The sequence below is a fragment of the Fundulus heteroclitus genome, chromosome 12, assembly GCF_011125445.2.
Source record: "Fundulus heteroclitus isolate FHET01 chromosome 12, MU-UCD_Fhet_4.1, whole genome shotgun sequence".
Taxonomy (NCBI): domain Eukaryota; kingdom Metazoa; phylum Chordata; class Actinopteri; order Cyprinodontiformes; family Fundulidae; genus Fundulus; species Fundulus heteroclitus.
Genome location: NC_046372.1, coordinates 11,590,067 through 11,607,281, shown reverse-complemented (window position 1 = coordinate 11,607,281; position 17,215 = coordinate 11,590,067). Strand labels below are relative to the sequence as shown.

Genomic DNA, 17,215 nt, shown 5'->3' with positions numbered 1-17,215 from the left:
GCAGCACAGGTGATGGGATCAGAGAGCAAGCTTACCACACTTGTTGGGGCAAAGTCCTGACGGGAAGAAGAAACAGACAAATGAACTGAAACTAATGCTCAGCAGTGACTGGCAAAAAGTGCCCTGCCTCATAGCGGGCGGAACACCCACTGTTATTCAAGTTGATTTTACCATCAGGGATGAAAGCATCCAAGTGTTTCTCTAAGATCTTTCTCCCTTTCTCCATTATCTGAATGGTTTCAAACGTTAGAGACCCTTTAAAAAGAGAAACAGGATGCCTTGTTGTTAGATCAGTGCAAACATAGGTCTAGTGTTTGAATTGAAATCTTTGTTTTGGATGCATAACAGCTATTCATTAATTTTACGTAGCTGTTTTTTTCCCGTATTTATTATTATCGCTCACACTCACCAGTTGGTTTTGTTTTCAAGAAGCGATCAAATTCACTCTGGTACTCAGTTTTGGCTCTGTACAGCGTAGTTGGATCTAAGCAGTTACCAAAAACAAAGAATCTTGCTGATGGTGTTTTAGAAAACAGCAAAAACAACAAGAAAACAAGCAATCTCACCAATGATCCCCTTTCGATTCTGGCTTGTGTCTCTGTACGTCACGTAGGCATAGTCGCAAATCTTTTGCAGCTCAATTTGTTCGCTGACGGTGGGAGCAGACAGGATGAAGTCATCATGCATGTTCCTGATGGTGCGGTCACACTGCAGACAGGCCCTGGCTGTAAGGATGCAGTAGATCAGGGGCACCAGAATCACCAGCATCTCCTCGCAGTTTCTGGCCCTGAATGACCACGTTTGGCTGGTCCAGATATTTTAAGGTGGAATTATCAGATATTATTCCTTTAAAGACATAAAGACCTCTATTAACGCTGATCAACGTCTGCAGCTCCATGACTCTTAAGCACTGGTTCCTGTTGGATTAACAGTGAACTGTACGAAGATACAGCTCTCATCAGTAGAGTTTATCATTGAATGTTGTTGTAATGTTGCTTTCCTCCTACAATTTATCAGATTAAAAAAAATCTTCACACAACACACATCATCCAACCTGAACAGTAGGTAAAAACCAGATGTGGGTATGCAAGTTTGAATTCATTCTGGATTCAGCCAGGGTGTAAATTATACATTCAGGTTTTATTACAAACATTCCCACTCATCTTAAGTTAAATGTTCAGTTACAGGTTATTTAGGATGTCCCACAGAAGCCTACAGATAATCTACATGCGTTTGTACCCATCAATAAGCTTCTGGTAAAACTGTATATTTAATTTAATTATTGTAACAAAATGAAGAGCTCATTTATCTTCTTGATTGCTTTGCTGGCATCGACCTACCTTTCAAGGATTGTCTCTAAATTTTCAATGTAACTTAAGCCTGGTTTTCTCATTCCAAAGCCTGGTTTGATGATTTGGGGATATTGTCTGTTAAAAGCCCAAACTGTGTCAAAGTTTGAGGTCAAGTTAAATCATTTGGAGGTAGTTCACCATCTTCATTATTCTACCCACTTCCTTCAATCCAGAAGGCATTGGGCTTTGTCTTTGTTGACAGCTACAAATTTAAGTTCAGCTTTAAGTTGATTGGGTTGAAGCACTTCTCTTTAGATGACATTCATTCAGTCTGACGCAATGTATTCACTTCACTGCGAACATTGGTTTTCAGGGATCTCCTATAGTTTATAATTAGCTGGTACCTAGGTGGTTCCTTGGTTGTTATTGAACATCTTGACCAATTTACTATTGTTTGAGGTGAAAGTTTGGGTTGGATATCGAAGCCTGGACACAACTACATGTTTGGGGAAAAAACAGTGATCTCAAACTCACACTAAATGAATTTGTAATTGGTGATGCAAGCTAATAGTCACTACCACTTTACTCGGATCTATAGTTATACATATATATATATATATATATATATATATATATATATATATATATATATATATATATATATATATATATATATATATATATATATATGTGTGTGTGTGTGTGTGTGTGTGTACATCTGGAGCATGTAACAAAAGTAATTTCCCTCTGGGATTATTAAAGTATGTCTGATTCTGATTCTGATTCTGATATACAATATAGTTATTGAATGGCTTCCCCAATTGTCTAACCTTCATGATAAATATAATTTGTAGACTATGTATAAAAGCCAAGTTAGTGAAAAGAAACAAATCCTTGTAAATTCAATCCACCAACAGTTATAAAAAATGTTGTATACCAGTCATAAAGATTTGATGTTTGTTGATGGTAATTAAAGTGTGAAACATTTAATGGACATTTAATACAATGCTAGTGGTGGCATATATTTGACCCTGTGTGTATAAGTTTGACTTTGGTAGACTGAAACAGAATACATTTAAACCTGTCCATGCAATTCTTGTCTTTAACATGTATGAATGTAAGGTATGTATTTTCTGCTTTCTAATCAGTCTACTTGGAAAACAGAAGAGGTCAAACTCATCATGAGAAGACCAAAATCAATATGACATTTACACCCCACTTTTCAGATTGTTTTTGCACTGAAAAATATATTTAGGCGCATAGGCATAGCAACATTTAGTTAAACATTTAGTATAGACAAAAGTGACTTTAACAAAGAAGCCTGTTGCCCAGCTCATGTGTAGGTAGCTTGTTGCTGTCACCCAGTGGCAGAAAGTGATACATCATGGTATTGCCTGGTCTAAATTATCTTACCTTTTTATTCATTCAGGTTAGTTCTAGTACCAGCATAAATTACCACAAAGGCCGCTCGTTTTCTGCACACAAACAGAAACAAAAACAGATTAAATAATGATTAAATACCAATAAATACAAGTGAAAAATAAAAGTATACTAAATCACCTATGTTCAAGTCACGTTTACCCGGTAACAGACATTTAGTTGCAAATAGTCGGCATTTAGACTGTTTGCTATGGCAACGGTTGTAGTTTCACAGTAACTGACGGATTTCGTGTAGACCTTGTTTGGGTTTCCGGTAAAATCTAACGTGATCTGATGGTCAACGTTAGTTTTTTGATATTATATCTGTTGTTCAGAATATTTTACCCATGTACGCAAGGAACAGAAAAACACTTAAAAATGGACGTTTAATGTAGAAGCAAAAAAGAAAGGAAACGAAATGATATTATATTTTTTATGTTCTCGCACTACAATTCCCAGAGGTCCAGCTGGCTGTGTGATTTGAGTGATGGATTCAAAGCCGAATCCGCGCGATGACTGGGAGGGTTCGAGCCGTCGTGCACATGCGCAGTACGAGGCATGTTTAGCTCACATTCTCGGCAGTGTTGATACGCCGAGTGACCTCAGGAACTCAACTGCAAAGATAAGGTAAATATACCGTGTTTATGAAGCTGGCGGAGTACGCTTGGTTTTGTTGCGTATATGGTGCTGCCTTTATGCGTCGTATTCATACCACTACGGCGTATTTTAGCTGTGAAGATCGCTGCCAGGACAGGTTGTAGTAGAAGTCCGATCCCAGATGCCAAACACAAAAAGTGGTTCAGCCACCTATTGTGACATTTATCTTCCGACACGTCAGGTTGTACCTGCTGTTAAAACTTCCACCCGACAACGATGTGTGTTCTAGACCACCACGACAAAGATGAATTACGTTTTTTTTTGTTATTAATAAACTTGTAGTTACCGTGGAAACATGTGTGGTTGTGTTCATGAGATTGGAGGTTTTAAGACGTGCTTTGTGTGTGTTAAAATTAAATTGTCTTCTGTGGCAGTAGTACGCACGCCCGTCTAGAGTGACAGCAGAAACACACAACCTCCTTCAGCTTTAAAATGGAGAGTTAAACATGTTACAGTAGCTTGCTAAAGTCTTCCTACCCTACGTTTCACTTTAGATTTCATTTAGCATCTGGATTTCGACCTGGGCATTTGAACTCATGCATATGCTTAGATCTTAACCGTTTTGTTGTAGCTCACGCTGTATGTTTAGGGTTGTTTTCCTTTTGGAAGGTGAACCTTGACCCCATTCTTAAACCTCTGAACAGCCTAACAGTTTCTCTTCCAGGATTGCCCTGTACCTTAGACTTAGACTTAGACTTAGACAATTTTATTGTCATTTTGTATGCACAGAGTGCGTACAGAACGAAATTTCGTTGCATTGAGCTTGTGGATGGCAGTAAAATTAAATAACAGTATGAGGTGCAGCAGTGATTTAAAAGTAAACAATTGAAATGTAGGAGAAGTCATAGTGTCTAGGTGAGTATTTAAAAAAAAAACATTTGTATGTACAGAATTGATTGTGCAAAGGGCATTTATGCAAGAATGCAATGATGCAAAAATGTGCAAATATGCGAATGTTGTGCAGAGTTTATGGGTTATAGTTCAGCAGTTCAACAGTCTCATGGCAGCAGGGAAAAGCTTTTGCAGAACCTGGTGGACCTGCAGCGGATGCTGCAGTACCCTCCTCCCTGAAGGCAGTAGGGAGAACAGTCCATGGTGGGGGTGTGAGGGGTCCCCGATGATGTTACGGGCTCTGGACACACAGCGCTGTGATGAGATGTCTTTTATGGAGGGAAGAGGAGCCCCGATGATCCCTTCTGCTGTCCTCACCACTCTCCTCACGTTCTTCCAGTCGGAGGCATTGCAGTCTCCACACCACACAGAGAGACGGCTGGTCAGAATGCTCTCTATGGTGCTTCTGTAGAAGGTCGTGAGGATGGGCGGGGGCAGGTGGGCTCTCCTCATCCTCTGCAGGAAGTGCAAGCGCTTCTGTGCCCTCTTCACCAGTGACGTGGTGTTCACAGACCAGGTGAGGTTGTCCGTGATGTGCACCCCCAGGAACTTGGTGCTGCTGACCACCTCCACAGCTGAGCTGTTGATGAGCAGTGGAGCGTGGTGTGGCCAGTTCTTCCTGAAGTCGACGATGAGCTCCTTCGTCTTCTCCATGTTCAGGATCAGGCTGTTGTCTCTGCACCAGCCCACCAGCTGCTCCACCTCCTCTCTGTAGTCCTGGTTGTTGTCGTCTCTGATCAGGTCCACCACCGTTGTGTCGTCAGCAAACTTCACAATGTGATTGGTGGTGAACCTGGGGACACAGTCATGAGTCATCAGGGTGAACAGCAGATCAGGACGCAGCCCTGAGGGGAGCCCGTGCTGAGGGTGATGACATCAGAGGTGTTCTGTCCGACCCGGACCGACTGAGGTCTGCTGGTGAGGAAGTCTAGCAGCCAGTTGCGAAGGGGTGTGCTGAAACCCAGATGTTCCAGTTTTCCCACCAGATGCAGTGGGATGATGGTGTTAAACGCTGAACTGAAGTCCAGGAACAGCATCCGCACGTGTGTGTTCTTCTCGTGCTTGTTCCTGCTGATTAAAATCCTCCCCACAGCATGATGCTGCCACCCCTAAGTCATGGTGGAAAAGGTGTGTTCAGCGCGTTAGTTTTCCATCCCACATAAGATGGCCAAAAACTGAAGTGTTGGTGTCTTCTTGTGCAGACTTGTCATGTCCCCTGTATGGCATGTGGCAAACTGCAAGGGGAAATTCTTATTACTTATTATCAGCTGTCTTTCTTATTGCCACTCTTCCATGCAGGCAATGTTTGTAAAGTTGTCCTGTCAGCAGTTTTCTTTCACTTATTAGGTGACTTCTTAAAGGGGACATACCATGCTTTTTAGTTCTTCCTATTCACGTTTAAATCTACTTCACACCCTGCGTACCAACACGTTTGCAGGGGCAGTGGTTAGAACCTAAACTCTGTGATTGCATGTGCAGAGGATGAGAAACAACAGAGCTTTCTCTGAGGGGAACTATGCAAACAAGGAAAGCCAATTTTTGCAGACTATGCCGCATTTCTTTCCAGGAATACTAGAATAAAACAAACAAACAAAAAAAAAACAACAGAGTTGGAACTTAATTCCAGTTTGCCTGGTTTAAGTAACGTTCTAAAGGTCTGTCAGGCCTGCAGTTTACTGGAAACTACAGGCTTGCTGCTGTGCAGGTATTAGAGGGGTGCTCATCCTAAATATTATTTACGGCGGTCGAGGGATAAATGTAACCGTACCCCGCTGACTTGGTGTCTGCGCCTTTCTTCCTGATGATCGTAGCCTCTTGCTAGGCTTTCATTACTGCCGTTAGCTGTGATGCTCGAGTGACTCTGTATGGACACTGAAACTGACTACCTGCCATTTATCAGATTACACCTCCTGGACACCTGAACCTGCTGGACGTTAATTAGATATGCTGCTGGATACTCTTAAAACCAATGTTCTCACGTCACAGTGGTGACACTAGCATAGCGTCTACAGAAGAAACTGTAACTTCAGGTGCTCTGCTGCCATGTTTCACTCTTCCTGTATTCCCTTCTGATCGGACATCGAGCCATACATCAGCTGACGTTTGACCTCTCTTATCTCACAGGTTTGGACAAATCAAACCTTATCCAGCTATGAAGACATCACAAATCTGCAGATAGACTTCTGACTTCTCTGCCCCTCCTCTGCTGCCAGCGAGATAGTTTTTAAGGAGCGCAGGCAGTAAGTTAACAAGTGTCGCTCCTCTACCAAGGCTTGCTTCTCTTCACACCTGCCTACAAGTTTCCAGCATGTACCAGATTGTCCCAGGAGCTCCTGGAGAGCTGCAGGTGACCGATGGAGCTCATGGCTCCCCGCGTAGAAAGAAACTTGGACACGAGGGCCGGCCAATGGTGTTGGCGGGTGTGTTTGGCTGTTTGTTGGTTCTGGCTGCTGTGGTCGCCTGGTGCTTCTATTCGGTATCTCTACGGAAAGCCCAGCTGCTGAAGACTGAGTCGCTGGACCTGAAAAAAGATGGCTTCATCATACGGAACCACTCCGGGGACATCATCTTCACCATGACTTTCAGGTGAGTTTTCCGCAGAAAACGGAACACTGAGTAGTCTACAGATTTTTGTCGTGTTAACCCGGACAGAAACAGTCCAAAATATATTAAATTTGATTGTAAAATAAAGCAGGTTTTGTAAATGATGGTAATAGAGAATCTTAAATGTGACATTATAAGAAAAATAGAGTGAGATGCTGGATAATGAACATTGACTATTACGTTTGTTAAAGGAAAAATGTGAAATAAACCCTCCAAAAACAGCAAAGGAGGCTACAGTCATTATAGTCAGTATCCAAGTAGTTATCCAAGTGTCATAGTAGTAAGGATATGGATGTAAAGTATGGTAAAATGCATGTCACCCTATCATTACTGAGACTGGGGAAATGTAGATATTTATATTGGAGGGAATGTCTTAACTGTTACTTCTTATCGTCACAGTCTGCTTTTGCAACTGGCCGAAGACTTCAAGTAGATCTAAAATCCACTATTAACAGGGTATGGGAGTGTCGGTTATATTTGCATGTAGGTCGTTTCCATAACTAATTCAGAAAGGTTTGCTTTGAAAACGTTCCTCTTTCCTGTTGCCACCTGCTGCCTCAGTAGGAGGGATTGTTCTAAAGTCAACAGCTCCTTGAATTCAGGTAGTCTTCCTTAGGTAAAACCTTTTACCAATTATTATTCTATTATCTACTACCCTAAATCTAGATTTTATTGCACCATAATTACAACTTAATTAGATCTAAATCTTAACGTTATGACCACAGAGAGGTGAACTGAATACTACAGATTATTTCTCCTTAATTGACCTGTTAATGAGTGTAATATCAGGTAGCAAGTGAACACTTTGTCCTCAAGAGCGGATTTTTCTTATGTCTTGACAATTGGCTCTAATTAGGGCTGCACCATATTTCGCAAATGTTTCATCATTGCAATATGATGGATCACAATATGCATATCGCAAAGAATCGGCAGTAATGCAACAAGTGTTAGCTAACCATTTAAGCGCCCTGCATTCAGGCTCTCCGTGCCACTAATATGTTTGGTGATATTTGTTGTTTAATGCAGCATAAAACTTGCAGCATAAAACTTTGAGAAAATGAAGAAGTGGTAAATTTGATAAGAAACTATAGCTAAGTCAGACCAGTTTCAGATGGAAATAACAACTAATTATCTGGGGTCCATGTTTACTGTGATCCTAAAGCACAAAGACATTAACAGGCTAATTTTTTCTGTATTTATCATAAGCTCTATCGTTATCGTGAGATTTGCTAATATCATCGCATATCACAACTTTTCCTAATATGGTGTAGCCCTCGCTCAGAAGATCTTTAAAACTGCAGTTTTTTGGGGGATTTTACTGGTCTACAGTGTTTGTCACAAGTGGTCCAAGGAAGAAACAGAGGTTAATCAAAGACTGTGGATTTGCAAACTCATCGAAACATGTAACATGCTCGTGTTATTGAGGAAGTAAAGCCAGGACTGATAGAAAGGTATCAGAGTACTTAACAGTGCATTGCAGCTTGTTGCTGCATAGCTGCAGACGGTGGAGGATGGCATTTGTTATTTTTTTTGTAAATGTATGAGATATAACCCATTGAAATGCTGGAGATAGGCACCAGCACACCTCGCGACCCCGTGAGGGATAAAGCCAGTAAGAAAACGGATGGATGGATGGATGGATGATATATAATGCCACTGTAGAAGAAGGTGTGGCCTGAATTAAAGAGGACCTGTGAACTATTGGGACACAGTAAAGAACCAGGAATGAATGGTTTTCAATGCCCCTTGTGGCATAACCAGATGTGCTGGCCTCTGCAGAGTTGTTCCACTTTTTCAGGAGCTCATGATGAGCGGCTGCCTGTGTGCAGTTTGTGGGTTAGAGCGGGGAAACCAGACGAGACAGACACATGACTGCACCCTGAGGGAAGACCGATTTAGTCATGGCCATTATCAGCAGAGGTCACATCAACAGAAATAGCTTATAGCTTGAGCGTTGTAGTTCTTCTCCAGCTAGTTATGATTTCAGCTGTGCAGAAATGTGCCTTGCTTACTCTGTACTGTGTATGACCCTTTTGTGTCGTTTATCCTGCCTGTCCACGCCTTTCCCCAGGTCTGGCACTTTGGATCTCGACTCCTGCACAAAGGAGGGACATATTCTGAGATGTACTCGGTCAGACTCTGGGAAGCTGAACTTTTTCATCCAGACAGTCCAAGAAAAGGACACCGTTATGTGTTATCGCATTCGCTGGGAGGAGCTGCAGAATGTTTACTCGGTGGAACATGCCATGGCCCACAATGACTCTCACTGGTACGGAGGGGCGGAGACAGCAACACAGTACTGGCCTATCAGAATCCAAGGGGAAGAAGAACCGCGGCCTTTCATCACCAGTGACGTCTACGCCAATAGAAATGCGTTTGGGGGAATCCTCGAGCGTTACTGGGTGTCTTCCAATGCAACTGCGATCAAGATTAATGACTCTGTCCCGTTTCATTTGGGCTGGTCACAGAAGAACAGGACCTTCAGATTTGAGGCACGATACCAGGGTTCTCCTTTTAGACCACCGGCAGGACAGCAGGCCTTCCCTGAGCTCAGCTACAGAGTCTGTGTGGGGCTGGATGTTACCTCCATTCACAAATACATGGTGAGTGTGTTTGATTACGCGGAGCGAGCAGAAGGAGCTAATAACAGGGGCGACATGGAGTGAAAAAAAAAATCTCTGATTTTATTATACCAAATCCGATTAATAAAGTTTTTTCTCTTTCATTTCTATTTTATTATTTTAAAACTTGCTTTTATGTCAAGCATTTCGTCTGAGAGTTGACCTGAATTCAAAGTGCGACTAACTTCTGTAATGTCAAACTAACTTAAAATAAGTAATAAGTGTCTCATCTTATGGTTAAAAAAAGTTTCCTCTTTACAATATTTTGACAATGTATTATTCTAACCATATATTCAGCATTTCATACTGTTCTTTTCAAGAAAGCCCAATGAGTGCGTTGGAAAATAAAATCCTGATTTTTTTCTGAAATTAAATCTTAATAAATGATAAATTTGAATTAATCAATTAAATTGATTAATCGCCGAGCTAATACTTTAATTATACCTATATAAATGTAAGAGCTAATAAAGATCTTTGTTGCCTTAGAAACCAAGGTGCTTACATGATTAAACTGACTATGGTTTTCCTCCTTGGCAAACGCTGTTGCTGCTTTTCTCACCGGAGGTGCTGGACACATTTTAAGACCTTTGCAGTTTTGGTCAATTCACATCTGAATTTTTTTAAAGTCAGAAATGGTGCTGCCTTCTGCAGGATGTTAAGTACTGACTGTGCATCAATTTATGTGCTCCGGGGGGAGATTTAGCTCTTCCCCCTTTTCTGAGTCTGCTATCTGTCCCTGCTTTGACTTTTATAAAACCTGACCACACCATTTATATATAGGTGTAGCTTCCAAAAGGAGAGGAATTTGAGAGACATCACAAAGTACAGTTTCAGTATGGAGTATGACAAAATTGAAGATTGATTGATTTAGGTTGATTACGCAGCACTAACAGTATGATAATGAGCAGTAGCAGCGTTAATCTGTGCTCCGTACAGCGAGCAGCAACAACTCCACTGTCTCCAGTACTCTCTCTGGCATTTTCGCTTAAAGGCCTTTAAACTTTAGCAACTAGGGCTGAACGATTTTGGAAAATAATAAAATTTCGATTTTTTTATCTTAATATTGCGATTGCAACATAATGCGATTATTATTTTTTTCAGTTTAATTTATCATGTCTTTTTAAACATGTACAAACAACAAATCAATGTGTTTCATCGCTGTGCAGATCAGGTGCTAAAAGAGCCACCGCATCTCAACTCGCAGCAGAAATGATTGCGTTCTGCCTATGATATATTTCAACCAAGATTGCGATTTGATTTAGACTTTTCTCTGCATTAACCACAAGCAGCAAAAATGGCCTCTAGATAAAGATGTTTGTAAACAAGGACTATTTAAAACAAGAACTTTTAATGTTTTTATTAATCAGAATATTATTCAAGAGAACAGCTTTTAATTTAATTGGACATCAATCCTTGTTGAACATAAAGTGCAAAGTGCAACAAGCAAGTCTATACATTAAACTGATTGACCAGAACTTAACGCTATGGTGAGATTCCTGAAAGTTTCTAGTAAAACAGTATGATTATATAAACTCTAAAACAAATAATAAAATTAGATTATCTCACTGCTGCAACTGTCTTCCCTTTCATGTGGAGGCAAACCCACATTGCCTCCACATTAGGTGTCAACATATTATTGACACCTAAAGGATGTGTCTGATTCACTAATTGTTACATAAGCAAAAATTGCCCGATCAAAAAGCAGAGATGACTTTGCAAAAAACTGGATGTGCTTCACTAAAGAGAACTTTTTAAACGGTTCCTCCAAACTACAAGTATCTTTTCTTTTACAGCTCTCCCTAAATAACAGCACATAAAAGCTTGTTTTTAAATGTTATAAATTGTCTTGTGATCTGTGTTTTTTTTTTTTTTGTCTGTTAAGGTGCGGCGATACTTTCCAAAGCCAGTCAAGGTCCCATCCCCTGAGGTGTTCAAAAAGCCGGTGTGGTCTACATGGGCGCTCCATAAGACGGCTGTAACTCAGGAGAAGTTGCTGAAATACGCGGCCGACATCACCAAACATGGCTTTACGTGCTCCCACCTGGAGCTGGACGACCGCTACACTACTGACTATGGAGAGTTTGACTTTGACCCCCAGAAGTTCCCCAATGCTAGCGGCATGTTTAAAAAACTCCTAAAGGACGGGTTTCAAGTGTCACTGTGGACACATCCCTTTATCAACTATGACTCCATTAATTTTGGAGTCGCTGTGGAGAAAGGGCTGTTTGTCCGGGAGCCGAGCGGAGAGCTACCTGCCCTCGTGCGCTGGTGGAACGGAATCGGAGGCATCTTGGACTTTACCAACCCAGAAGCCAGTAAGTGGTTCCTGGCGCAGTTAAATACGCTCAAAAGCCGCTACAATGTGACGTCGTTCAAGTTTGACGCGGGAGAAACGAGCTACCTCCCTCGGCAGTTTAGCACCCTGGTCCCTCTGTCCGACCCCTCCACCTTCACCCGGCGCTACACGGAGATGGCCATACCTTTCAGTTCACGCGCTGAGCTCCGTGTGGGCTACCAGAGTCAGAACATCTCCTGTTTCTTTAGGATCATCGACAGAGATTCAGTCTGGGGTTACGAGCTTGGCCTCAAGTCCATCATCCCCACTGTTCTGACTATTAGCATTCTGGGCTACCAGTTTGTCTTGCCAGATATGATTGGAGGGAATGCGTACCCCAACCACACTGCAGGTAGGAAACACCAGAACTTAGAAGTAAGAGAAATTCAGTCATTTGATCTGTTTTTTGTTTTTTTTGTCAAAGATCTTGACAACCATGCTGTGTTTCAGGTTGGAGGAATGAAACAGATGGTCTGCCAGACAGAGAGCTGTACATCAGATGGTTGGAGCTGTCTGCTTTTATGCCTGCCATGCAGTTTTCCATACCGCCGTGGGCTTATGACAATGAGGTGAGGACGTAAAAGGCGTGTATTTCCCAGTTGGTATAAATTAAGGATTTAATTGACATATTATTGAATAATTTGATTATCACAAAATGTTAGCCTAGGAAATAAATTTGGAATTTAACTAAGTTAATATATAAATAAAAAATCAAGTGGCTTGTGGTAAAGTGCCGTCTGGACTTCTTTTAACAATCTTTACTATGTTATTTACACTATGTACATACTAATCACATACACACACTAAAACAAAGTCCAGAAAAATCTGATATATGCATCAGTTTTTATTATTTTTTTTGTAAAAAAGCACATTCAAAATTGTTTCCGCTGCACAATTATATACTGCTTTGTGCTGGTTTCTTGGATAACATCCATTTAAAATTGATTGAAATTTAAGGATGTGACAAAATATAAGAAAAATAAAAATCAAGAGGTAAGAATTCCTAATAGTTTTTGTCTGTAATGTTCTCTTGAATACATTTGATATCTATGTCAAATAAAGCAATAGTCCAGGCTAGATATTTTTCTTTTAGCAGTTTTTTTATTTTACCACTAGAGGCCGACAACGCTTTTCTTTAAAAAGGCAGGCTTAAGTTTGAAGCTCTTTCAGATTTTTGTCTCAAAATCAATATAGGTTTAAACAATATTGAAACAAAAAATAGTTTCAGTATTGTTTGTTTATCTCTTATGTGTGATTTACTACAGTTGTAAAGCAATATTAGTTTTTGGAGTGCAGTATGCCTCAGATCTTTGCTGAAGTGATCAGGGTTTCGGTCTCTTCTTATGTCCTTTGTGAAATGTAAAAAACAAACTGAGCCTACAAGCTAAAACATGGATATTTGTTTTGAATCCTACACTTGTTGCAGTATTAAAAAACTTAAATCATGGCTTCCTGATGTGCTGCCACAAATTAAATTCCCTGCTTTCATATAAAATATGAACACAGCAATGCTGGGTAATACATTACTGTGCTTGTCTGTGATGCTAACACACTATTCATTTATCTCTAGGTGGTTCAGATTGCACGGACGTTCTCAGAGCTTCATGAAAGTGAGGTGGCTCCAAGGGTTCTTGAGCTGGCAGGGGAGGTTGTAAGTACTGGAGACCCCATCATAAGGCCCCTGTGGTGGATTGCCAAAGACGACGAGGCCGCCTTTAAGATTGACTCCCAGTTTCTGATTGGGGATGATCTGTTGGTGGCACCGGTACTGGAGCCAGGAAAGCAAGAGAGGGACATCTACCTGCCAGCAGGCCACTGGAAAAGCAAAAGGGGAGAGTATAAGGGTCCCATGCACCTCACTGACTACCCTGTGGACCTGGATGAGATAGCTTACTTTAAATGGGTTGAGAAATAAAATAAAATATATACACAAGGTTGCACTGACAGACACACTGTATGTAGGTTTATCCTTAAGCGAGTAAGCCAATATATGACAAAGAATGTTGTTTTTCTAATGGAGACGTTCTGATTCTGCTGGACGTTGAGTCCATGCCTCCTACAAGCTGTTCATTTAAATTTGTACCTAAATAAATAGGTTCATTTTTAGTAGAGATGCACCAATCAGGTCTTTACTGGCCAGTACAGATTTATTTTTTTTAATGGTCAGACCTGGTGATTTAGTTTCTTTTAGACTATAAATCCTCATCGGTGCCTCCCACAGCATATGGCAGAGCAGTAGAAATGCCCACTTAAAAGACTTAGACTTAGACAACTTAATTGTAATTTTGTATGTACAGAGTGCATACAGAACGAAATTTTGTTGGATACTGCTTACGACAGTGTAATAGGATTTCAGGTGGAAATAAAATGTGCGACCAGTCAAACACTATTAGTCGGATGCCCCACAGGAAAACAATTCTGCCAAGAATATGTCAAAAAGAAGATGAATAATGCCCAAGTCAAACTGGGGCTGAATAAATGTAATAATGTAATTCATTATTATTATTATTTATTTTTTGCAAACCCAGGAGAAAGGAAAACATTATCTGTTTTTTGTGTAGTATGTATGGGCCTTTGATCTCATTCCCCTGCTATGCAGATCCTGAAAGGATTATAAACTCACCTCGGCATGCTGAATGCTTGAAACTGAAACTAATGGCATGACCCTCTTTTAGAGTAATGTGGCTATATTGTTGCTTTCAGCCACTCATACAGCATTAAATTTCATTCCCAGACTGTCAGCTGATCCTGAGTTTTAGAATGAAATGAAATAAAATGAGACGGTGACATGATAGCAAAAAGCGACTCAGTAGAACACTGTGAATTCCACAATCTTGATCCCAGTAAACACTCACTATTCAAACCTGGATTGGTTTTGATTGATTAGTTTTGAAGCATTTAATGATTACTGTAAAAAATCAGATTTATCAGGATCTGATTTGCGGGTCAAGCCAATCAGCCAATCAGTTGGCTGATTCCTACCTCTGGCCTATTGATTGGTGCATCTCTGATTTTTAGTTTTCTTTACATTTTTATGCCAATCCTCGTCCTCATGTGCCTTCCACAAACAGTTATGAAAAGAATCCTTTATTGTGCCATACTATAGCCTTCTTTTGTTGTGCCAAAAGCTAATCCTCAATGCCTCAGACCGCCTGCTTCAGATGACATGTATTTAGGGTCATGGATGTGCAAACGTGTTGTTTTACTCTGTATATTACAGTGTAAACTACAATACAGGGTAGCTTAACTGTGCCATAAGATAAAGAGAGGACCTGCTAGCTGCTATTCTAGCTACAATTATGGACCCTGACTTGGGCATTTGAAGCTTGTCTGAACTGCCCAGGCTAACACACATAAACTTTTGTTATTGATTTCTGCACTTTATTGAAATTTCACTAGATGGTAACTACTGATTAAGGACAATTCCTGTCATTCTATCAGTCTATGTGTTATTATAAGCAAACTTCAAATGTCCTACTGGTTGGCAATCCCTGACCTGTTTAACTTCAAAATTGCACCAGCTGAATTTATTGCTCAGGGTGCCATTAATCCTGGGAATTTTTTATTTATTTACAGTAGCAGAGTTATTATAAACCAATGTTCTCTACGATGCCATGTTTTAGTCTGTTCTCCACATTTGCCTTGGGACTTTTGTTTTGCCTTTTTATCTAATCTGTGCTTTTGGAAAGAAGTAGCAAAGGCTTGATACAGTGCTGTGCACAATAAAATGCTTGAACCTTTGCAGATGCATGATCTTATACACTCTTACAGTGATTGGTAGCATGAAACAAAAGCACAAAGATAGTTTAATTATCTGGTGATATGTCATGAGATTGGTCACTAGTCTTTGTTTTGCTTTGTTGCAGAGCTGTAACCAGCTGACAAGAAGAAATGGAAAGTTGGTCAGCTAAGACAGCAGAATGTAAAATATTATACACAAAAAGATTTGCATTATTTAAAGGATTTTTTTAAGGGAACGCTGTCAAAATTAAGTTATTTTGGACATGTTTATTGAAATTAACCCAGGGATGTGCAGTGAGACACTTCTGATTTCACAAAACTTAAAGGTGCATGATTTCATTCTGTTTTGATTGCTGCACAACAACACTTGGTTTTTAAAGGATGAGTGTCAAAGAATATGACAAATCTGCATTATTAGTACAGTGCATGCATGTTTGAAGTGTATCAGAGAACTGTCTATTCCTCACAATGATTCTGTATGGATTTTTAATAATGTGGGTTTGAATGAATATGAATGCTTTTTTGACACTGTGCCATATTAATATTCAACTATTTTTGATGGGATTATGTGCATAAATGAAAGTCATTTCACAATCTTACACTTCCACTAGTGTTTGGCTGATAAATCTCCTGCAGCAGAGTATCTTCTGATTGTTAACTTTATTTTAACTTATTTAATTGAATGAATTGCATGATATGCCAAACCTGATGACTTGTGATCCCAGCACAATCTGACAGTCATGTTCCATTTCCATTTTGAGGAACGCTTCCTTTATACTTAAAGGCAATTTATTTTTAGGCTTGAAGTCATGTGAGAAGTTAAAAAAAAAACATTCAGAAATGATTTTCCCACTGTTATTATTCTGTTGCAGTGTTAAAATATATTAAGACACATTTTAACCATATTGTATTGGTTTTTAATTGATTTGTTTGATTAATAAATGTAATAAATTTTAGCCATTGTTTGTGTCTCTTGCTGGTAGTTTTGTTGTGTTAACCCTACTTTATCATGTTGAGGTATAGTGCCACACACCACATTCTCTTAATACGGGCCTGGCTTCATGGTATGGGTTTCCATGGTCGAGCAGCTGCATCCAAGCCCTACATCACCAAGTACAATGCAACGTGTTGGATGCAGTGGTGTAAAGCACGCTGCCACTGGACTCCAAAGCAGTGGAGACGCGTCCCCCACTGCCACACACACACACACACACACATACACAAATTGAATCAGTTATTGATTTAATAAAAACCCTGTTTTGTTTTTTTTGGAACATGGCTTGACCAGTTCTGTATTGTTCAATAACCAAATTTCACAATGAAAAGAGTGTATGAACATACCAAAAAAAACACACCAACTCCTTGTTCCCCTAATGTGTATATTATGTAAGTTGTTTTGCAGATACAATGTGGCAGATGGTTCCATGAGCAGTGTTTTGGTTTAGATGAAGATGTCCTGAAAGCTCTGAGGGAATCCAACTGGAACTGTCTGTTGTGTTGTTGAAAACATAGTTCTGTGTCGGCAAACACTGTAAATGTTCTTAATAATTTGAGCATTTTATGGTTACCTTTTTCTATATCAGTTTTTTCTGGACTTTGTGTGTCTGTGTGTGTGATTAGTATGTACATGGTGTAAAAATGAAAACCTCAGCAAT

The 17,215-nt window shown here is 40.1% G+C and overlaps 2 protein-coding genes across 2 annotated transcripts; one reads left to right on the top strand and one right to left on the bottom strand.

Annotated features, from left to right (window-relative positions):
* Positions 1 to 18: 18 nt before the first annotated feature.
* On the bottom strand, positions 19 to 2,757 carry LOC105931396 (izumo sperm-egg fusion protein 1). Its single transcript, XM_036143565.1, has 5 exons — positions 2,706 to 2,757; positions 567 to 846; positions 410 to 484; positions 172 to 255; positions 19 to 56 (listed from the first exon to the last, which is right to left on the bottom strand). The coding sequence occupies exons 2-5, from the start codon at positions 766 to 768 to the stop codon at positions 19 to 21; spliced, it is 399 nt and encodes a 132-aa protein (XP_035999458.1). The 5' UTR covers positions 769 to 846; positions 2,706 to 2,757.
* A 426-nt stretch (positions 2,758 to 3,183) lies between these two features.
* LOC105931369 (myogenesis-regulating glycosidase) lies at positions 3,184 to 16,523 on the top strand. Its single transcript, XM_021320236.2, has 7 exons — positions 3,184 to 3,338; positions 6,384 to 6,434; positions 6,531 to 6,845; positions 8,935 to 9,466; positions 11,367 to 12,171; positions 12,270 to 12,388; positions 13,390 to 16,523. The coding sequence occupies exons 1-7, from the start codon at positions 3,199 to 3,201 to the stop codon at positions 13,732 to 13,734; spliced, it is 2,307 nt and encodes a 768-aa protein (XP_021175911.2). The 5' UTR covers positions 3,184 to 3,198; the 3' UTR covers positions 13,735 to 16,523.
* Positions 16,524 to 17,215: the final 692 nt, after the last annotated feature.

What these genes read in the sequence shown, in the direction of transcription:
- LOC105931396 (XM_036143565.1), bottom strand. Translation starts at nt 768, where the DNA reads ATGCTGGTGATTCTGGTGCCCCTGATCTACTGCATCCTTACAGCCAGG. An exon ending in GAATCGAAAGGGGATCATTG is followed by an intron (nt 485 to 566) that starts GTGAGATTGCTT and finishes GTAACTGCTTAG; the next exon opens with ATCCAACTACGCTGTACAGA. An exon ending in CTTGAAAACAAAACCAACTG is followed by an intron (nt 256 to 409) that starts GTGAGTGTGAGC and finishes CTCTTTTTAAAG; the next exon opens with GGTCTCTAACGTTTGAAACC.
- LOC105931369 (XM_021320236.2), top strand. Translation starts at nt 3,199, where the DNA reads ATGGATTCAAAGCCGAATCCGCGCGATGACTGGGAGGGTTCGAGCCGT. An exon ending in ATCTTCACCATGACTTTCAG is followed by an intron (nt 6,846 to 8,934) that starts GTGAGTTTTCCG and finishes GCCTTTCCCCAG; the next exon opens with GTCTGGCACTTTGGATCTCG. An exon ending in CCTCCATTCACAAATACATG is followed by an intron (nt 9,467 to 11,366) that starts GTGAGTGTGTTT and finishes TTGTCTGTTAAG; the next exon opens with GTGCGGCGATACTTTCCAAA.